At 43.3% G+C, this 23,963-nt stretch overlaps 1 protein-coding gene and 1 long non-coding RNA gene across 2 annotated transcripts in view; one reads left to right on the top strand and one right to left on the bottom strand.

Annotated features, from left to right (window-relative positions):
* The first annotated feature begins 1,865 nt into the window (after positions 1 to 1,865).
* LOC120978756 lies at positions 1,866 to 23,837 on the top strand. Its single transcript, XR_005774183.1, has 3 exons — positions 1,866 to 3,253; positions 13,595 to 13,605; positions 23,826 to 23,837. It is a non-coding gene; the product is annotated as an uncharacterized LOC120978756 (long non-coding RNA).
* The window catches only part of DESI1 (desumoylating isopeptidase 1), a 32,651-nt gene continuing 14,663 nt past the window's right edge, over positions 5,976 to 23,963 (bottom strand). The window contains exons 4-6 of the mRNA XM_040407083.1: positions 14,434 to 14,543; positions 11,809 to 11,931; positions 5,976 to 6,200 (exon numbers count right to left, since the gene is read on the bottom strand). Coding sequence (XP_040263017.1) covers positions 6,107 to 6,200; positions 11,809 to 11,931; positions 14,434 to 14,543 — 327 coding nt within the window. The 3' untranslated portion in view covers positions 5,976 to 6,106. The remainder of the gene's footprint in view (positions 6,201 to 11,808; positions 11,932 to 14,433; positions 14,544 to 23,963) is intronic.

Raw genomic sequence — 23,963 nt, 5'->3', positions numbered from 1 at the left:
TGAATAAGGCCTAACCGTGCATTCATCGTATAAAGAACAGATGGCCTGGCTGTAGCACATGGCTGAAACCCTGCTGGCATGTGATGGCCAACAGTGCATGATTGTTTAGTAAAATAATACAGCCACTGGCTACCACATGTGGGCATTGCTTAGGCCACGTGCAGCATCCAGAACATCTGTTCCATACATTTGCGCTTATATATTTGCATAAAGCTGTTTAGAATTACACACTGCGTACATTTTTTTAATCTATTTTGATATAGGAACGATACATCTGCCTTCTTGAACAGATAATGAGGTATCACAAGCAGTGATGGTCAGTTCGCAGTGATCGCCAGCGGGCTGCCATCCTTAGTAAGGTAGACTCACCCATCCGGCGATGCACAGGTAAGCCCTTACCTGTGTCGGGAGCCGGTCTGAAATCAAATGCAGTCACCGGGAGCAGACAGTTCTGAGAACAGCGCGATGAAGGCCCCCGACGGCTGTTCTCGGAACTGCCTGCTCCCGGTGACTGAATTTAATTTCAGACCGGCTCCCGACACAGGCACAGGTAAGGGCTTACCTGTGCATCGCGGGACGGGTAAGTCTACCTTACTAAAGATGGCAGCCCGCATGTGTTCGCTGGCGAACATTGCGAACTGACCATCACTGATCACAAGTATCTGACAGTTCATACATTTAGAAACCCAGAAGTCAATTTATGCTACTTTTCTGACATAACATTGAACATGTCAGAGAAATGGCTGGGGCTTCACAGCAGCACCAGAACATCTGATTAAGGGCTCGTTCACACAAACATATTTAGCGTTCCGTATACGGGCCTTTTCTGCATTCCGCATACGGTCCGTATACGAAACCATTCACTTCAATTGCTCCATTCCATGGCCCCGCAAAAATTCCTGTCCTATTCTTGGCCTCATGCACACAAACTTTTTTTTTCCCGTTTACATTCCGTTTTTTGCGTTCCGTATACGGAACCATTCATTTCAATGGGTCCGCAAAAAAAACAAAAACAAAAACGGAATGTACTCCGTATGCATTCCGTTTCTGTTCCGTTCAAAGACAGAACATGTCCTATTATTGTCTGCATAACTGACAAGGAGAGTACTGTTCTATTAGGGGCCATATGTTCTGTTCAGCCAAAAAATGGAAAAAGACATACGGTCGTGTGCAATAGGCCTAAGGGCTCGTTCACATGAACGTTTTTTGCGGTCCGTATACGCAACCATTCATTTCAATGGTTCCGCAAAAAAATAAAAAATAAACAAACAATGTACTCCGTATGCATTTTGTTTCCGTATTTCCGTTCAAAGATAGAACATGTCCTATTATTGCCCTCAAATAACGTTCCGTGGCTCCATTCAAGTCAATGGGTCCGCCAAAAACAAAAAAACCCACATATGGAATGTACTCCGTATGTCCGTTTTTGCGGAACCATCTATTGAAAATGTTATGCCCAGCTCAATTTTTTCTATGTAATTACTGTATATGCCAACGGAAAGGAAAAACAGAATGGAACCGGAAACACTACTGAAACAAAAAACGGATCCGTTAAAAACAGCCTGCAAAACACTGAAAAAGCCATATGGTCGTGTAAACGAGCCCTAAGGGCTCGTTCACACGACCGTGTGAAGCCTGTGCTGTGGACCGCAAATTGCAGTCTGCACTGCACGGGCACCGACCGTGGCCCAGCCGCATGGGGATCGCGGACCCATTTTCTTGAATGGGTCCGCGATCTGTCCATTCTGAAAAAAGATAGAGCATGTTCTATCTTTTTGCGGTGCGGACGCATGGAACGGAACCCCAGGAAGCACTCTGTAGTGCTTCCGTTCCGCATCTCCAGATTTGCGGACCCATTGAAGTGAATGGGTACACATCTGATGCGGAATGCGCACGGAACGGTGCCCGTGTATTGCGGATCCGCAAATGTGGGCCGCACATGTTCCTATGAACGATCCCTACAATCAAAACTTTCTGACACTTATTCCTGAAAAGAACAAATTCAATGGCAAGTCCGACCCATGGCACTTTTATCAGTAGAGTGTACACTGCATGGGCAGTAGATACTGGTGCAACATGTGGCAGTATTATTAGGAGGTATTAGTAAGGAGATCGTGTAATAAAATGGTTTAAATCCGAAAAATCGGAAGAATGAAAAAAAAAAACACAACTTAAAAATTAACTTGCAGAAAAACAACCTCTGTGTAGATGGAGAAAAACACTGACTGGCAATTTTTTTGCACTGTTTGCATTCTGTCTTCACTGAACAATAAAGGAGCAAAGTATGAATAGTCAATGTTCAAGAGGAGCTTGGAAAACTAGGGACTGCTTGTGTCACAGGTCCAGATCTTCTGTTCACACAAGCTGAACCTGCACAGTCTATGATGTGAGGTTTTGGATTTTGCAAACACATTTCATACTGTCCCTCATAAATGCTTAATTGATAAAATAAGGTCTACAGGATTTAAAACTGGCTGAAGGACAATGTCCAGAGAGTTGTGGTCAATGATTCCTATACAGAATGGTCCCGGATTATAAGTGGTGTACCCCAAGGTTCAGTAATGCGTCCCCTATTTTACTTATTTATTAAATGGGATCATCCAACCCCTATAATGTCCCCAAAATACCCATGCACCTCATACAGGTTATAATTGCCCGGCACCCGCATCGCTCCTGATGCCCGCTGCTGCATCTCTCCTGTGCGCGGATCAAAACATCTTGACGCTAGTGAGGCTCGTCCCCGCCGCGGCCTGCTATTAATGCAGCGGCGCAGGGCATTATCATGATTTATAATGCTATGTGCCTCTGTTTGACCTTACTTCTACAGGATCATAGTGACAGCTTTATGTCACTACGATTCTGCAGCAGTAACGTCAAGCAGAGACACATAGCAGTATCAATCATGATAATGCCCTGCGCTCCTGCAAGACCACAACAGAGGATCACGATCACATACGGAGCGCGATTCCCACAATGGACTCGCTAGTGTAAAACAGCCCTTAGGGTCCTTTAAAGATCAGACCAATTATCAAGAACAAGCATTCATACTGTATGAATGGTCATTCCCAATATTGGTCTGTGTGCTGACACATGTTTAGGCTTTTTGATGCAGTTTTTAAAGCCAAAATAAGATGTGCATCATAACAGGAGAGAAAGCATTAGGGCAAATACTACTTCTCCACTTTTTTCTATCAATTTCTAGGTTCGGCTTCAAAAACTGCATTGGAAAAACCTGAACATGTGTCAGCTCCCTGTGCATCTTTCATGCAGCACCTAAAATAATTGTATGTCCAAAGCACATTGCCCTGTGTAAACGGGATATAGTCGATTGGCGCTAGTTACCGGCATGGCACTGGGCCATAGAGGAGTCTTAGTTATGAGGAAAGATTTAAAAAAAACAAAAAAAAAAAAACGGAAGGTACTCTGTTTGCATTCTGTTTCCGCATCGCAAAAAAATAGAACATGTCCTATTACTGTCCGCATTACGGACAAGGATAGTACTGTTCTATTAGGGGCCAGCTGTTCCGTAAAATACGGAATGCACACGGCCGTCATCCGTATTTTTTGCGGACCGCAAAATACATATGGTCGTGTGCAAGAGGCCTAAGGCTTAGTTTACACTTCAGTTTTTATCAGTGATTTCCATCAGCGATTGTGAGCCAAAACCAGAAGTGCCTATACAGAGATGAAGCATAAGGCCTCATGCACACGACTGTTGTTTTGGTCCGCATCCGAGCCGCAGTTTTAGCGGCTTGGATGCGGACCTATTCACTTCAATGGCGCCGCAAAAGATGCAGACAGCACTCAGTGTGCTGTCTGCATCCCTTGCTCTGTTCGGTGGTCTGCAAAAAAATAAAATAAAATATAACCTGTCCTATTCTTGTCCGTTTTGGATGGCTGCCCGTGTTTTGCGGATCCGCAATTTGCGGACTGCAAAACAGACAACGGTCGTGTGCATAAGGCCTAATGGAAAGATTTGCCCCTGTTCTGTGTTTTTTTTTACCCGCACCCGATTTTGGCTCACAATAACCGAGGGAAATCACTGACCAAATAACTGAAAAAACGAAGTGTAGCAGCACAGCGGAAAAAATAGTAATAAATTACCGTTCCTTAAAGAGGACCTTTCACTTGTAAAAACTATGTGAACTAAGTATGCTGCCATGTAGAGCGGCGCCCGGGGATCTCACTGCACTTACTATTATCCCCGGGCTTCGCTCCGTTCTCCCGTTATGCCCTCCGGTACCTTTGCTCCTTAAGTTATAGTAGGCGGGTCTTCCCTTGTCCTGTGGGCGTCTCCTTCTCCTAGGCTGCAGCGCTGGCCAATCGCAGCGCACAGTTCACAGCCTGGGAGAAAAAAACTCCCAGGCTGTGAGCTGTGCGCTGCGATTGGCCAGCGCTGCAGCCTAGAAGAAGGAGACGCCCAGGAGAACAAGGGAAGACCCGCCTACTATAACTTAAGGAGCAAAGGTACCGGAGCCTATAACGGGAGAACGGAGCGGCGCCCGGGGATAATAGTAAGTCCAGTGAGATCCCCGGGCGCCGCTCTATATGGCAGCATACTTAGTTCACATAGTTTTTACAAGTGAAAGGTCCTCTTTAATGTGGTGGTGCCAGCCGTGTTGGGAGTCAGTCCTGCACTCCCCCAAACATGAATAGACTAGTAAAGAAACTGCAGCACTCTCTTGTCTTCAATATCCAAAGGTTTATTCACCCAAGCAATGTGACGTTTCGACCGGTGTGGTCTTTCTCAAGCAACTAACATTTTGAACAAAATCAAATACATATACCCTCTCAACAAGTCACATGACTCAATTAAGTATGCTAATTATCAATTACAAATTCAAGATAAGCCCCACCTCTTTCTGTGTTCCCGAACAGTGTAAACTATTTATCATCTTATCCAAATCATAATCCTACTTCGTACATAATCTGTTATCACAAATATTAAAATCGTGCTTACTATTGTCTCCGATGAGTTCCTGGAGGACATATCCCAGAAGAGGCCTTCATGTTAAAGTTCATGGTATGGAAGAACACGCTCCATCTGGCGTTCCTCTAGTCTTAGGGCGCATGCGCGCCTTCGTCTGTTCAAGACGGCGTTAGCATCGTCCCATGGCGCCTGCGCAGTGTCCCCGGCAGGTATCATGGAAACCGAACGTACGTCCCCGCGTCCTCACGTGCACATTGCGCATGCGCGCCCGGCACACGTATAGACCGGATGCGACGTCAGGCTCCCTGCTCCCGCACAGCGCTTCTCCAGCGGCGTCATGGAAACGGTGTAAACATTCAAGCTCAATGTCCCTCCCCTTATATTATACCTCTGCAACATCCATATTAATACACTGAGTGCGGTGTTCGTTAGGCCATGGGACGATGCCAACGCCTTATTGAACAGCCGAAGGCCTCTTCTGGGATATGTCCTCCAGGAACTCATCGGAGACAATAGTAAGCACGATTTTAATATTTGTGATAACAGATTATGTACGAAGTAGGATTATGATTTGGATAAGATGATAAATAGTTTACACTGTTGGGGAACACAGAAAGAGGTGGGGCTTATCTTGAATTTGTAATTTATAATTAGCATACTCAATTGAGTCATGTGACTTGTTGAGAGGGTATATGTATTTGATTTTGTTCAAAATGTTAGTTGCTTGAGAAAGACCATACAGGTCGAAAGGTTCGCCCAATATGTTTCTCTTTTATTCAAGAGGAGAAAAAAGAGGTTTCCTTTTGAGGGCAGACTGGTTCATGCCTTATGGTCATTTTTATACCTTACTCCAGATCACTGGGGTAATACATTTCTAATTTACCAACTCTACCTCCCTTCATCAGGTCCTCTCGCAGGACTTGGTTGAACATGATGGACAGAACAGGGGACTTTGAAGGAAGCATGCCTTCTGTTATCTGACGGTTTTACATTTACTTATTTTAGAGATTAGTTTGCTGATGATGCAACCTACAGACGAACATTCAGAATATATTGTAATGTCCTACTGCAGAAGTTGAATTTAAAAGGAACAATTTGGGTCAGAAAGTAGGTAATAAAATTTATATTAAGTTAAAAAGCAGGGTACTGCCCGCACTGGAGAGCAGGGCGGCCTGGTTAGCTTGGTCCATTTTGCCTGTTAAAACTGTTTCCCCCAGAAGGTTGAATTTGAACAGAATCCAGAAGAGGACGGATGGCTTGTCCAAAGGGTCTGGAAGAAAAAAATGAAAAATCAATTTAGATTTTTATAACAGTCAATTCTTTGCTTGTTAGAGTACTTTCACACTTGCGTCGTTTGATTCCGGGAGGCAGTTCCGTTGCCTGAACTGCCTGCCTGATCAGGCAAACTGTATGCAAACGCATGTCTGACTTTTTTCTGACTGATCAGGCATTTTTCAGACGGATCAGGATCCTGATCAGTCTGAAAAATGCCTGATCAGTCAGAAAAATGCATTGCAATACCGGATCCGTTTTTCCGGTGTCATCAGGCAAAACGGATCCGGTATTTATTTTTTTTATCATTTTTAAAGGTCTGCGCATGCGCAGACCGGAAGGACGGATCCGGCACTAATACATTCCTATGGAAAAAAAATTACGGATCCGGCATTCAGGCAAGTCTTCTTTTTTTTTTTTGCCGGAGATAAAACCGTAGCATGCTACGGTTTTCTCTTTTGCCTGATCAGTCAAAATGACTGAACTGAAGACATCCTGAACGGATTATTCTCCATTCAGAATGCATGGGGATATGCCTGATCAGTTCTTTTCTGGTATAGAGCCCCTGTGACGGAACTCTATGCCGGAAAAGAAAAACGCTAATGTGAAAGTACCCTAAGACAATAAAATGGAAAGTTTAAAAAGCTGTGAGGGCCAATCTTAAATCCTCCTTTTAAGGTAAAACATTCATCCTCTTGACCCGAATAGACACTGGTGCAGAGGTGGCACACTAATGAGAATATTATACATTTGATTGTCAGATCATAAGATAAAGGAGACATTAGGAAAAATTCTTCAAACTTTGGCCTCTTTCACACGACCGTCTTTTTGTTTACGGGCTGTTTTTTGCGTTCCGTATATGGAACCATTCATTTCAATGCAATGCAACAGCTCACTGCAAACCAAATAAAGTACAAAATTGCATCATAATTGCAAATGCTATACTAATAAGTTAGAGATGCTTGGCAAATCGTTTTGTACAAAATTATTTGAGCCCGTCTGCCGCACATCAAGGCGATCTCTAGTTAGACGGGTTCCTAACACTAAATTTTACCTGTTATGTGCCATGATGGCTATCATATAATTCAGAAAGTGCAGGTTCCACATGCATGCTGGATCCGCCTGAATTTCTGTCATTTTTGGTGCCAAATGGCCTCCATTATATCCACGGAAAGCAGTTACCAGCATGCATGCCGGGCCCACTCCACACCACCCCTGGCGCCAAAAGGTCACCAAGGACTGCAATGAGAGTCCACACACTATCTCTCTCCTGATGCCAAATGGCTTCAGTGAGTGAGGGGGAGCAGGCCATTCATTTCAATGGTTCCGCAAAAAAAAACAAAAAAAAAAAAACGGAATGTACTCCGTATGCATTCCGTATTTCCGTTCTGTTGAAAGATAGAACATGTCCTATTATTGCCCGCAAATCACGTTCCGTGTCTCCATTCAAGTCAATGGGTCCGCAAAAAAATCGGAACACATATGGAAATGCATCCGTATGTCTTCCGTATCCGTTCCGTTTTTGCGGAACCATCTATTGAAAATTTTATGCCTAGTCCAATTTTTTCTATGTAATTACTGTATATGCCATACGTAAAACGGAACAGGAACACAATGGAAACAAAAAAACAGAACAATGGATCCATGAAAAACAGACCGCAAAACACTGAAAAAGCAATACGGTCGTGTCCTAGGCTCTAATCTGACAAAGGACAACATCTGCATGGAGTTTGTATGTTCTCCCAGTGTTGGCATGGGTTTCCTCCGGGTACTACAGTTTCCTCTAAAGTGCTGCGGAATATAGTAGCGCTATAGAAGTGCATAAAATAAAATCCTCATAAGGTCTCAGATTTCATTGGTTTAAGTCCTTGGAAATATGTGAGCTGGAATATGATGAACTGCTTCTGGCAACTGCTCTACATTGCATTTGTGTTAAGTTTTTATAACCCCCCCCTTGCTTGTGTTCATTTAGGCTACAGTCCCACGCAGCGGTGTCGGTGAGGCACAAACCCTCAAACACAGCCCAGTCACTTTCAGACATAATACAAACTGGTATCTTGTGTGAAGGGTGGCACCAGATCCCGTCAGAGTAAAGCATTGGCTATCTTGTGTACATTACAAAATGAGTCCACGTATTGTATAAAAAGGGGCACGATGTGCTATATGTGGGGACATTTGCAAATGTAGTAAAAGAAGGCCTAGGATATCCTTATGTGTCCCACTCACGTAAATTAATTTCTGCAACCGTATCGTAAAAAATAAGCACAGACTTTAGGAAGATTATTTTTCCACCACATAAATAAGTGTCATGTCCCTTATTTCAGCCAGAAATGGGGATTAAAGGGACGCTGTCACCTGGATTTCACTTACTGAGCTATTAACATCACATCAGTCTCCACAATTTACATAACATATACTAGTATTACAGCCCTTTGTCTTTTCATTTGTCTAGAAAATAGCTTTTAATCATATGTTAATTACCTCGATAAGGAGCCCAAGGGGCTGTCCCTTCGGCCGTTGGAGCCCCACTGCTAATTTATTCACTGCTTATCGCCAACGTAATGTGTTTGTTGTGCCCGAAATCTTGCGCATTTCCAGGTCGAGTGAAGATGGCGCATGCGCACTTCGTTCTGTGAGGCCGATGCCAGGACACTGCGCGGGCGCTGACATGAGTATCCATGGCGCATGCGTGAGATTTCGGGTGCAACAAACACATTACGCCAGTAATGAGCAGTGAATAAATTAGCAGTGGGGCGGTGCTGGGCTCCGAGATAATGGGCGCGGCTGGGCTCCAACGGCCGGAGGGACAGCCCCTTGGGTTCCTTATCGAGGTAATTAACATATGATTAAAAGGTATACAAATGAAAAGAAAAAAAGAGACTGTAATACTAGTATATGCTAATGTAAATCGTGGAGACTGATGTGATGTTAATCGCTCAGTAAGTAAAATCCAGGTGACAATGTCCCTTTAACTTTGTGTGAATCTGCTGCACTCCTGCAGCAAATCAGCGACGGAAATTTGAGGATACAGCTTTGTATTTCTGTTGGATAAATACACATTAAAGGGGTTGTCCCATGAAAAATATTCTACAGTTTTAAACCAGCCCTTGAGTATGAATACTTTTTGACTGAATGTAATTAAAAATGTAGTATACCCACTGAGCTATTCAATAAAATGTATCTGTATAGCGCCACCTGCTGTTTGTTCTCATTTCTCCATCCACCTCACTGAGGTGGTTGCAAGTGGTCACCTGCTTCAACCAGCCATATCTTCTGTTAGAAGCTGTGGCAGTTACAGGGGAAGACCTTGAGTTGCAAGCCTGAAATAAATCTAGCAGAACAATTGGAGCAATAAATGAGATTTGTGGATCCATGTGAGGGACTGATTCTAACTTTGTTATAAAGAGATGTTCACGATCTATATGATGAACATACCCTTACACACAATGGGAAGTTCTGTATGAAGCAACCGATGTGGTGGAAGATGTGAGGTCAGAAGGGACATAGGTCGGGCTTTACAACATTTTCTGCTGCATTGGACAGAACAAATAAGTCCTGAGACAAGCAGCTACGAGAAGATGAAAAGACCTCTAAAGATGACTGCTACAGACTGCTTACACCACGTATAGAGTGCGGTATCCCCGATTTTGAGCATTGTAAAGATATATCTTTATTTGAGAAACGTTTACCTGTTTTATGACGGCTTGTAGACAAATGTATATGCCGTCGTCTGAATATGGGCAAAAGCTCAGGTCAAGAGAAATGTTTTTGTAGCAATTTCGCAAGGAAATTAATAAGGTTACTTTCGCACTCAGAGGTCGCACTACGTTTTTTTCCAGAAGAGTAAAAATACTCCTGACCATTTTTGAGAAGTATTTTTACCCGAGGAGGAGTACGAAAGCTGCAGTAATACAAGTACATAATACGTAGGCCTGCGCTTGCTCACATCTGCGTTTGGAGCCTCTGATGCAGATTCTGTCAAAAGCCTTGTATGCAGCTCTGAAACTGAACGGACTCCTTCATAGTCGGCAGAGTCTGTTCAGCCTCTTCCCGGTCAGGCTGGGCTCACATCACATTTTTGTCATACATTTAATGTACACAAAAAACGTATATATGTTATCAGACACCTCAGACAGATGCCATACTGTTGCAAAGTTCCATTGTAAAAAATGCCTTCATGTTTTTTCTGAACCTTGCAGGATGGAAAAACGTGGTACACTACACTTTCTCATCCTGCTGAGTTCTGAAAAAAAAATGTAAAAAAAATGAAAAATAAAGTATACTTTTTTTTTTTTTTACAATGGAACTCCGTGGCGACGGATGCCACAGTATGGCATCTGTCTGAGGCGTCTGTTAATCTCTACGGTTTTTATGTATGTTGAAAGTATGACAAAAACCCACCTTTACGTGCCAGATCCAGCACTTCTGTTATTTTTGTTGCTCTGCTCATCATAAATAGTGGTGGTGTGAACGTGGCCTAAGAGGTGAGTATTTATGCAGGGGACCATTACTAAATACCATCAGGCAATTATAGCCAAGTGATAAAGTCCAGTCCAATATAGCGGAATTAACCCTGTACTTTATCAGTTGGCTCTAATTGCCTGCCTGCATTCACTACAAGCATCAGTGTGTGATGTATGTGGTGCAGTGTGTGATGATCACACACTGCTGTCACCTTAATGTCCGGGGATGTTTGTCACCTCTGAAGAGTCCTCTTCATCTCCTCCGCCGCCATGTTCCCCGGGGTCCTTGTGCAGCGCACCCTGTTCTCCTAACTGTAGAAACTCCCAGGAGCCGGCCCCTCCTCCTTTCAGCTCCCGCCGGCTTCCCCTGCTGCAGGGCGCTGTATCGCTCTGGCGCCCGCCCAAACCATCCAATAGTAAAGCTCCTTACTGTATGAAGCTTTGCTATTGGTCATTTCAGGCACAGGCAGCATCGCTGCGCTGCCTGTGCCATTCCCTGTGCTGCTGAATGAAGGGGAAAAGTCTAATTGTACGCCTTAGACTTTTTCCAGGGAGTAAAATGGCCAGAACACGGCCCCTGAAGTGAAGGACAGCACACTGTACATTTGCAGGTCCAGTGCAATGCGACTTCTGAAAATAGCGAGCAAGCTTGCTCAGCTGTCTTCACATGTCCTTAGCAGCGAAATGATGATGGCAGCCCATGCGTGGTGTGGGTCTATCGTCTACGTATCTGACATTTGTAGCATATCTTCGTGATAAGCCACAAATGTGGAGAAGGTAAAACCCCTTTAAAAGAGGTTGTCAGCTATTTTTAGGGCACGTCATCCCTGCAGGCAAAACATTGCATTACGGCTGCAACAAGGTGGATAGGAGCAGTGGAGCTGGAATGGAGGGGGTTCAAGACAGTAAGTGTGTAAAGATAAGTTTACTTTATTTTATTCTAATAGCATCCATGCCTTTTTTAAAGAAATAAAACTTACTTTAATTCTAAGAATTCCCTTATTGAAAAGGAATGGAATTGTTCTTTACCCAGAAAAGAAACTGAAATGCGTTTGTCTCTTAATCCATAAGGCTGTAAAATATCACTCTGTACATATCAAGTTCTAAATAGTCATGACCATAGGAAAAGAAATATATACTTACGTAGACAAGACCTCGGATGGCAGCTCTGTAATATATGAAGGAATCTTCTTCCCAGTTAGAAATTGAGCAACTTCATTGCTAAATGTATTACAGTTGTGATCAAATAAATGGTAGGACTCCCCGCTGTGGGGAAGAGAGCATACATCAGCCACTATGAAATCACTGCTTTGTGAAATAAGCATAACAACTTAACTTAAGAAAAAGCGCACATCTTTTGAAAGCGAATACACATTCAGATCATTACGTAGCAGTTTTCTAGTCTGTGAGGGTCCTGGTTTCCAGTAGTTGGTGGGGGCCCAATATCCAGGACCCCTACTCATCAGCTGTTTAAGAAGGCACCCATGTTCGTCTCGCAGCTCACCAAGCACAGCGATGTACATTGGATAGTGGCTGGTATTGCAGCTCCTCCTCCCCATTCATTTGAACGGGACCGAGCTGCGCCTAGGGCATGTGACAGATGAATGTGTTGTCCCTTGCCTGCGGTACTCTGTGAGAAGGCTGCAGCACTCACAGGAGCGCTGGTGCCTTCTCAAACAGATGATCAGTGGGGGTCCTGGGTGTTGAAGCCGTACTGACCAGATATAGATGACCTATACAGAGACAGATTGTTAAAAAAGTGTCGTAAAACGCCTTAAAGGCCTCAATACATAACCATCATGTCCAATCCCCATTTTTTTTTGCAGATCGCGCACGTACTTCATTTCCATGAAAAAGAAATAGGAAAAAAAAAAAAAGGCACATGGACCACAATCATCTACAGGTGAAACTCGAAAAATTTGAATATCGTGCAAAAGTTAATTTATTTTAGTAATGCAAATTAAAAGGAATTGCATTAATGCAACTTAAAATTTGAATTTTGTGAAAAGGCTCAATATTCTAGGCTCAAAGTGTCCCACTCTAGTCAGCTAATTAATCCATACCCCCTGAGCAAAGGGTACCTGAGATTGTGATTTGGGGGGTTCCATAAGCTGTAAGCCATAATCATGTAATGAGCCTATCTCATATGTTAGTTTCACCTTTTAAGTTGGATTACTGAAATAAATGAATTTTGCACAATATTCAAATTCTTCGAGTTTCCCCTGTACATAGCTGTATAAGGGCTCATTTTTTGCAGGGCCATCTGTAGTTTTTATGGATATCATTCTAAAGTGTGTATGACTTTTTATTCAATATGTTTTAAGAGGTGAAGAGAGGGGGGGGGGGACAAAACACTGAATCAGCCATTTTTTTCTCCATTACACTGTTAACCATATTGGATAAATAAGTTTACCGTATTTTTAGTTTTATAAGACGCACTTTTATTCCCCCAAAAATGGGGGAAAATGGCCGTGCGTATTATAAAGCGAATACTAGCGAGCGCTTCCATTATCGAAGCGCTCACTAGTATGCTTTAGGTGCCGGGAGTAGGGAGTGAAGCGCTGCAAGCGCTTGTAATACTCACCGTCCCGGTCTTCATTCCTCCCCTGTCTTCCGGCAGGCGCTGCACTGTCCTGACTGTCCTGCACCCTGCCATGATAACCACTGAGCACCCCACGATTAATCTGTGGGTTAATTGGATGACAGGAAGAGTCCACGCCCTCTGTCTAACTGTTTAGATGTCACAGCCGGAATTAGAGTTATCAGCCACATGGAGCACTCTCCCTTGTGACACACATGTATATCACATGTCTGGAAAGGGTTAAAGGGGTATTCCTATCTTATAAAGTGATGACATATTGCTAGGATATGCCATCACTTTATGACTGGTGGGGCTACACCCTCTGAAATACCTACAAATCTTGGAAAGAAGGGTCTGCAGTGCTGGTGAAGTTTTCACTGTAAAATGTTGCTCCCGTCACCTGTCTACGTAGGGAACTGCAGTTAGTTCCATTCACTCGGATAGGGCCATGCTCCAATTCTAGCACAGAAGGTGCCCGGGGCCCCACTGTGCTGAGAGAAACAGTGAAGGGGATGCAGCACTAAACTATCGCTGTGCCTCCTTCATTCTTAGGATCAGTGAGGGGCATTTTTGCCTTCTTGCATTCCACCAGCCATAACTTTTCTTTCATCATGAATAATTGAAATAAATAATTGGAGACCTCATTGGTCTCTATCTCTGTACAGTGCATGCGCCAAATGCACTCCCACAAGTCTTCAGGGCCTGGTGTGAATATATTTTCACTGCCCTGCCTGTCAGTCAAAGCAGTGGGGCGCAACACAGGATACAGGGAGTGGAGCCTCTGGGTGCAATGGCACCTCCCTCATTGCACCAAGGGGCTAATTCACATATTACAAAACAGCTATTTTCTAAACATTATGGCCACCTATAGAGATGGGATCAACAGCATTTCAGGTGACAAGTGCACATCTCACATCAGCTGGATTAATGCTGATATTTGGTGACAGATTTCCTTTAAAGGAGTTGTCCTATCTGGACATGTGTGTCCCACCTCTGATGCCCACACCCATCTCAAGAACAGGACCATGTTGTGCCCTGCAGTGAATGGAGAGCAGGCTGTGCACATGGCCATCTCCGTTCACTGCTATGGGACTTCCAAAAATAGCCAAGTTGGAGTAGATATGTGTATATAGTAAGTGCATTATCTGCAATCATATCTTTTTCCTTAAGTCATATTTAATGCCCACCTGAAACCAGATTCTCCAAGGGATGACAGGTACTCTAGAAAGATCTCTTCAGTCACTTCAGTCGTACCAAGGTCTATTACATTGTCTGGTTCACCCAGCATTGTACCACCCTAGGGGGGAAAAAATGTAACTGTGAATAAAATTTTGAAGCAATGAGAACGATTTGTAGTTTGATAAGATGACTTAACACTGTATCAGTCTACTACCAAATTGGAAGCCATTTCAACTTTGTTTAACCCCTTCCCGAGGCTCTTAACTACTCCCTGCCTTCCAGGAACCATCATTTTTTATTTTTCTGTTCATATAGCCAAGTTGTACTTTCTAATGGCAACAACTTAATATTCCATATGATGCAGTGAGAAGCTGGAAATAAATCCTCAATGGGGTAGAATTTAGCCCCCCCCCCCCGAATATAGCCATTGTTTTATGGGTTTCTTTTTATAGTGCCACCTATGCAGTATGGTTACAGTGATACCACATTTCTATTTTCTTTTCTTTTTAATACTTAAAAAAACTAAAACAAAAACAAACAGTGATTTTGCCATTTTTTATTTTTTTTCCTGTTACATCATTTACCAAATACTTATATTTTAATAGTTTGGGCATTTTCAGACATAGCAATACTAAGGATCGTTATTTATTTTTACTTGTAAAGCATAAATGGTACCATTAAAGTCTATGGGAAAATCAGTGCATTTCTATTAAATGGGTTGTCTCACTTCAGCAAATGGCATTTATCATGTAGTGGCAGTTCATACCAAGCACTTACTAATGTATTGTGATTATCTATATTGCCTACTTTGCTGGCTTGATTCATTTTTCCATCATATTATACACTTCTCATTTCCAGCACAGCACAGATACAAGATGGCCGTGATGGGAGCTGCCGCGCACGCTCCCATGGTCCCGGCCACGAAAGAGGCTGGTGCTTTTTCCTATTGTGTATAAGCACGACCACCGCTGCTATATTGCAGGATGGTCATAACTAGGGATCGACCGATATTGATTTTTTAGGGCCGATACCGATAATTTGTGAACTTTCAGGCCGATAGCCGATAATTTATACCGATATTCTGGGAATTTTCATTTTTGAGAAAAAAAAAAATTCCTACACAAATCTGCTGAAAATTAATATGTTTATTGTTAATGTGTATTTTTTTTGTTTATTGTTAAGGTGTATTTTTTTTTTATAAATCTTTTTCATTTATACTTAATATTTTTGTGTTTTTTTTTTTTACTAACTTTTAACCCCCTTAGGGACTAGAACCTTTGTCCTATTCACCCTGATAGATCTCTATCAGGGTGAATAGGATCTCACACTGTCCCTGCTGCTCTGTGCATAGTGCACAGAGCAGCATGGAGCTGAACATGGCAGCCAGGGCTTCAATAGCGTCCTGGCTGCCATGGTAACCGATCGGAGCCCCAGGCTTACACAGCTGGGGCTCCGATCGGAGGAGCAGGGGAGAGGGGATCCTGTGGCCACTGCCACCAATGATTAATACTGGGTGGGGGGGGGGGGGCGCACTGCGCCACCAATGATTAATACTGGGGGGCTTGGGGGGGCGCACTGCGCCACCAATGAAGATAAGTCTCTCGATCATTCATATACAGGAGGCGGGAGCTGGCTGCAGAATCACATAGCCGGCTCCCGACCTCTATCAGCGGTAGCTGCGATCCGCGGCACCTGAGGAGTTAACTACCGCGGACCGCAGCTATTGCTCATAGAGGTCGGGAGCCGGCTATGTGATTCTGCAGCCAGCTCCCGCCTCCTGTATATGAATGAATGAGAGGCTTATCTTCATTGGTGGCGCAGCGGCCACAGCCCCTCCCCTCCTCTTATGTTCTATCCCCTCATTGGCGGCAGCGGCAGCAGCACAGGGGGAGGAGACGCTGCTTCCTTCTCCCCTGTGCTGCGGAGGGAACACAGAGAGCGCTGAGAGCAGCGCGTTCTGTGTTCCCCATACGTTATCGGTATATCGGCAAAATTGATGCCGATACCGATAACGTTCAAAATCCTCAATATCGGCCGATAATATCGGCCAAACCGATAATCGGTCGATCCCTAGTCATAACCAGGGAAACGAGCAGTGTATAATGTGATGAATCAAGCCAGCAAAGGAAGCAATATGGATAATAACAATACATTAGTAAGTGCCTTGTATTAAAGAGTTACTAAGCTTTTGGGTAAATTTTTAACAACATGTCCCTAATGTCCTAATAATTTTTCTAATTTTGTATTTTTATTACAGTTTTACCCCTCTAAAGCGCACCATTAGCTGTGAGCTTAAAACTGACATTTCTGTACACCGCTGACTGCTCATCTGTGTACGGAGTAAGGGCCGTAGACACTGTATGAATGGGGCCGCAGCAGCAGTGAGTACGGGCAGGAGCTCATATTGGTGCTCCTGCCTGTGCCCCAGAGGTTTACTAACTTCTGGCATAGCACATGGGTACCCTGAACGCATGTACTATGCCAGGATTAGCTGAGTGGAGAGGGCTCCTGCTTCACTAAGCTGAGAGCTGACATGCAGGACTCTTATCTTAGCGAAGCAGGAGCCCGCTCCACTCAGCTAATCCTGGCATAGTACATGCGTTCAGGGTACCCATGTGCTATGCCAGAACTTAGTAAACCTCCGGGGAGCACTGGCAGGAGCAGCAATACGCACTCCTGCCCGTACTCACTGCTGCTGCGGCCCATTCATGTCCGTACTCTGCTGACAAGTCAGCGGTGTACAGATATGTCCATTTTAAGCACACAGGAAATGATGGTCTATTGTATTAATAATGCTTTATTAATACAAAATCCATTAATAAAGCATTAGAAAAACTATTATTAGGGCATTAGGGACATGTTATAAAAATTTTACCTAACATTTTTGTTATTCTTTAACTTTCTCTACATGATAAATGCCATTTGCGGAAGTGAGACAACCCTTAAAACCTTGTCTGTGACAGGACTTGATAGGAAGTTTACTATGGCAGGCCAAAGAGCCTTGAGAATCCCCCAGACTGCCATAGCAACAAAGCAGCTCCCATGATCTCTCTGCAGGGGGACTGTTCCATCACTGGGAGTAAGTAATTGCTCAGATGCTGTGGTTGCATTTAACCTTGGCATCTGAAGGGTTAAAAGTCCATGATCGGAGTTGTATACTTATGAGCCACTATTTCTCGGCTGATTGAACAAGGAGGATCACACAGCATTCTCTCTTTTGTACAGGTGTTGCTTGTTAACCATGCAGTGTCTGTAACGGCCCCTTTACACGAGCCAATTTTTCAGGCGATTGTGAGGAAGGAGGCATTCCATCTCAGCAATCACCTGCTCGTCAGCGGAGGAGACCGCTCGTTCCTCGGGTAATCGGAGGCACCTTTACACTGCCAGATAATCGCTGATGAGCGTTCCCATGAACACTTGTTAGCGATTATCTGGCGGATTCCTGGCCTGTGTAAAGGGCCCTTTAGACAACTGGCTGAGAGGAATAAGCTAAATAGCATGCATTATGCATGAGAGTTTAGAAAATGTTTCGCTGACATGGCACAGTTACGCTCGGGTTTTATAAAACACCCTAATGTAAAGACAGGACTTGTTTCAGAACAGATCCGTTTTAAAGTGTACCCCCAGTTATAAATGAAAGAAACATATGCTACTACTTACTATTAATTTCCAGTTCACCATTTAATGGGTTATCCAACGTGTAAAACATGCCCCCCAATGCCCGGGCCCCACATATATATTATACTCACCCTGCTCCCCAGAACCCGGGGGTGTTCAGGGGGTGACGCTAGGGAGGCTTGTCCCCATCATGGCCTGCAATTAGATGCCCTTCCTCCTGTATGTTTTGGTCGTTAGCGATTATCTTTAGGACTCTCTATCCAGGCCCTTTACACACCAAACACCCACTTACAATGTCTGTGACTGGAAACAACTGCACTTAGACATTGAATCACTTGTGACAACGGCATCTGAGTGGTCATTTGGTGGGGGCTCCCTCAGATGACCGATCGTCCTTCCCGACAACGAGACTATGGGAGCCATTTGGTTGCTGTAACAACTGAGAACCTTGTGAAGGCTCCCATGGCTATTATAGTAAAATTCCTATTAAGCCCCAGTGATGGTGAACCTTTTAGAGACCTAGTGCCCAAACTGCAACCCAAAATCCACTTATTTATCACAAAGTGCCAACATGGCAATTTAACCAGAATATTACAGTCCAATATAGTATATCTTCCATGTACTTTATCATTTTGCTATAATAGCCTGCCTACATTCAGTGCGCTGCCTGTGCTGTTCATAGTGCGCCCTGTGCTGATGAATGGCAGGAAAAGGCATATTGGTATACCATAGACTTTTTCTAGGATGCGGGTGCCCACAGAGAGGACTCAGAGTGCCGCCTCTGGCACCTGTGCCATAGGTTCGCCACCACAGCCCTATAGCAATTTTTCCATAGACTGGTACAAGCGATCTAATGATTGCATGTTCACTCCACCTAGGGAGATAAAAATAAAGTAAAAAATAAATAAATTTATATTATATATATATATTATATATATATATATATATATATATATATATATATAATAAAAAAATAGAGCAGCACTCCGGTATGGTAAAAGAAGAAAACCGTTTATTCACCCAGTGGTGACGCAACGTTTCGGCTCCAACATGAAGGCTTTCTCAAGCAATGGTCAACCAATATTAACCGGACAGATTAATATCAAAAACATCGGACCCCCAAGGAGTCATAATAATCACCAAAAAAATGAATGAAAATAACTTACATATGTATGAAGATCCAAACAACTTTATTGTAAGTATATATAAACAATACATACATATATAATAAAACAGGCAGCACAAGGCGGGACACACAGATGAGTAGCAGGACCCAAGGAGAGGCCGGGAGATCGATGCACGAAATAACAGGGAAAAAGAATGCTAGCTGAAAGAGCATACCTCAAAACCTCATAGCAGCAACGCCCCAAACAAAGTGCAAAGGAGGCGATTGTAGAGATTGAGGTTGAAATAAAAAGGACAAAAGTATAAACATACCCTGGATGGTGCAGAGATCTCTCGGCCGACTCCTGACCCAACGCCGTTTCACCAGCAGATCTGGCTTCTCAAGCAATGTAACAATGCAAACTGAACATACTTATCGTGTGAGGAAATGACATCATTAAGCATAATTAGCATTAACCCATGCCTGTACAAGTGACATATAAAAAAAATATATACGTGTACATATGTAAGTCTAGTGAACACAGTGCATAATCATAAAATAGAGCCGTGATACAATTGTATATCATAATTCATTATGTGAATAAATACAAAAAATATAATATATATATATATATATATATAGAATAAAGAAAGACACCGCAGCACGTCCGTTTGGTGAAAAAAGTGGGACCCTTTATTCACCTGTGCGACGTTTCGGTCCGCTTACTGGGACCATTCTCAAGCAATACAGCATTGTGGGAACTGTGAGCATTTTATGCAGTCATAGTCAATTAACATGCACAAGTGGCAATCAATAAAATATACAAAATACAAAAGGTATAGTAAATATCAAAAGAATACAAATGTGACAGGCCCGGAAGGTAGTTAAAATCAAAGCCGTGATCGGCATACATGAGGCTTCCAGGTATACGTATTAGTCAATAATACAGTAAAAATACAGAAGTGACAATTAATAGTGAATCAATATCACCTGTGAATATGTGAAGTTGACAGGACCGTACGTGGAGTTGGGCGTGCTCGATGGTGGGAGGATGAACTGTTGCGTGATGCGCCGCATGGAAGTGGCGTCCCGGAACTGCTACTGCGCATGTCCGTGACGTCACTGTAAGTCAAACACATGATCGCCCAGTGAAACGTCACGTGACACGGCAACATAACATAACAATGCCGTAGGTGATGGTAAAAACCAACATCAAAACAAGAAATTCTGTGGCAATACACGGATAGAACACCCAGGGTATGTGGTCGGGCGACATGCCATCTTGCGATGCGCTGTCGTCCGGCATCAACGGGCACAGAAAAAGGGGGAAGGTGAAACAGCGGCAGCCATCACCCTCCCACTATGCTCGTCACAGTTAACCCCTTATCGGGTGGGAATCCTGCACAGTAACTTTCTAAGTATACAAGTAAGGCCTATTGCACACGGACGTTTTTTTCCCCCGTTTACTGGCCGTTTTTTGCGTTCCGTATACGGAACCATTCATTTCAATGGGTCCGCAAAAAAAACGGAATGTACTCCGTATGCATTCCGTTTCCGTATTTCCGTTTTTCCGTTCCGTTTTAACATAGAACATGCCCTATTATTGCCCGCAAATCACAGTCCGTGGCTCCATTCAAGTCAATGGGTCCGCAAAAAAACGGAACACATACGGAAATGCATCCGTATGTCTTCCGTTTCCGTTACGTTTTTTGCTGAACCATCTATTGAAAATGTTATGCCCAGCCCAATTTTATCTATGTAATTACTGTATACTGTATATGCCATACGGAAAAACGGAACAGAAACGGAAACACAACGGAAACAAAAAACGGAATCAACGGATCCGTGAAAAACGGATCGCAAAACACTGAAAAAGCCATACGGTCGTGTGCAATAGGCCTAACAGTAGTGAATATAGCAGTAGTAAACAGTATAATAAGCAGTAATCCAGGGATAAGCCGCACATGTTTAAAGTAAGCATCACGCCTCCCGCTGAGCTAAGCCCATCCAGCAATAGGTCCTGAAAAGTGAAACAATAAAAGAAATATATTATCCAAATATATTCATTAAAAACAAGAAAACAATTTTTTCAACACTTAAGCCTGCTTGAGAATGGTCCCAGTAAGCGGACCGAAACGTCGCACAGGTGAATAAAGGGTCCCACTTTTTTCACCAAACGGATGTGCTGCGGTGTCTTTCTTTATTCTATATTGTACACCTTGGTAAGGTGTTTATCGCCGCTGGCACCCACACCCGACCACCAGGAGTGCTGCCCTGATTTCTTTTCCTATATATATATATATATATATATATATATATATATATATATATATATATATATATATATTGCACATGTGCAATCACCCAGATAACAACTGGTTAAAATAGAGAGCTATTACGACACTTCTATCATGGGGAGTGGCCAGGTTACATGACTATGAGCATGGATACAAGCACATAATCAAGCAACTTACATATTCCCGATGTAACCCCATTGCCAAAGTCAGCGTCTTAGAATCCCGGATGCGCATGCGTCCGATGAGTACGCCATCCGACAGACAAACACGTGTGCGGTCAAGTGCGCATGCGCCAAAGACCCGGACGAATTTGCGTAATCCGAAAGCAAAGTACATGCATGGCTAGGTAAATCACGTCCTGTCAGTGTCATAACAAAGGTGTACGGTTGGACATTGATAAACTGAAAGCCAATTATGAGGATTCTGTTTTCCAGCATCCCAATCTCACAAGGGAGGAGGCTGAGGCCTTGAAACAACTCAGGAACGACGCCACCCTTGTCTTCAAGCCTGCGGACAAGGGTGGTGCCGTTGTAGTTATGGATTCTGGAAAGTATGTATCAGAGGTAATGCGACAATTGAGTGACACTGATGTTTATGGAGTCTTGGATAATGATCCGAAATTTCGGATAGGCGCCGTCATCAGACAATGCTTGACTGATGCATATGCATCTGGGGTTATAGATGATGAGCTCAGGAATTATCTTACTGTAGCTCACGCTATAACTCCAGTACTATATATATTACCCAAGATCCATAAGACACTGGTCGACCCACCTGGGCGACCAATAGTGTCTGGCTCGGACAGCTACTTTTTTAGATAAACTGCTACAGGGTTTTGCTACTGGTGGCACTTCTTACATCCGTGACACTAATGATTTTCTTGTTAGGCTGAATCAGGTACACATCCGACTCCCAAGAGGTGATCCTGGCCTCTTTCCATGTAGTATCTCTGTACACTTCTATTGAACACCATAGAGGGATTGAGGCTGTCCCAACAAAAATGTTGTCTGCCTCTTCATTGTCAGACATGGCTACAGATTTTGTTCTTGGATTACTTTCTATTCTGTTGGAGTACAACTACTTCTTGTTTCAAGACACCTTTTATGTTCAAAAGCGGGGTGTGGACATGGGGTCTAACATGTCCCCCACTTTCGCTAATATATACATGCGTGTGTTTGAGGAGGACATCTATCTAGCCACTTCAGGCATGTACTGAGGTGGTGGCGATACATAGATGACGTCTTCCTCATCTGGACAGGCAATCAGGAACAACTGATTGAGTTTCACAGGTTCCTCAACAGTGTGAATACATCTCTACAATTTACCTTGGTACATTCTACCAGTGAAATGCAATTTTTAGATACTAAGGTATTGTATTCGAATGGCACTTTCTGTACACAACTGTATGTCAAACCAACTGATAAAAACACAACCCTTCTATATAGCAGCTGTCATCCGAAAAGAATGATATGTTCTCTTCTGTACTCACAGATGGTGAGAGTCAAGAGAATAGTTTCTGACGATCTTGAACCCAGAGACACGTTAGATGACATGTTACACAAGTTCAAAAAACGTGGTTATCCCCACAAATTATTGGAAGAACATCGTAATACAGTGATGGGGATGGACAGGCAGAGAATCCTGTCCAACCCATAGACTAACAGTATGGGGTCTAGGATTCCATTTGTATCTACGTACACTGAGGCTAGTGTTAGCATCAGTCATTATTAGACGACACTGGCCCGTCCTTGCTGGCTCCATCAGGGGAGTTCCTGAATTTGATTCTCCACCGTTTTTCTCCTACAGAAAGTCCAAGAGTTTAAGGGACCAATTGGTGCGGGCTGATGTGGGGACAAAAAAAGTCCTCAGACAATCTACATTGACGCGTCCCGGACTTGGATGTTTTCCGTGTCTTGGATGTATCAATTGTAGATATATGTGTAAAGCCTCCTCTTTCGTCCATCCATCCACGGGGGTTGTTTTTCCCATCCGTTTTCACCTAACATGTATTTCTGACCATGTGGTATATGTACTGTCCTGTCCCTGCAATATTCTATATGTTGGGGAAACATCTACAGACTTTAAGTCTAGATTGAACAACCACTGCTTAAGCATCAGGCAAAAAAGATTGGATCTTCCAGTCTCTAAGCACTTTACGGATCTCAAACACAAGGAAAGAGATCAAGTGTTGGATTGTACAGGGTGGGCCATTTATTTGGATACACCTTAATAAAATGGGAATGGTTGGTGATATTAACTTCCTGTTTGTGGCACATTAGTATATGTGAGGGGGGAAACTTTTCAAGATGGGTGGTGACCATGGCGGCCATTTTGAAGTCGGCCATTTTGAATCCAACATTTGTTTTTTCAATAGGAAAAGGGTCATGTGACACATCAAACTTATTGGGAATTTCACAAGAAAAACAATGGTGTGCTTGGTTTTAACGTAACTTTATTCTTTCATGAGTTATTTACAAATTTCTAACCACTTATAAAATGTGTTCAATGTGCTGCCCAT

The sequence above is a fragment of the Bufo bufo genome, chromosome 9 (genome assembly GCF_905171765.1).
Source record: "Bufo bufo chromosome 9, aBufBuf1.1, whole genome shotgun sequence".
NCBI lineage: Eukaryota > Metazoa > Chordata > Amphibia > Anura > Bufonidae > Bufo > Bufo bufo.
Note: the sequence above shows the minus strand (reverse complement) of the source record. Positions and strands in the feature narration are given on the sequence as shown.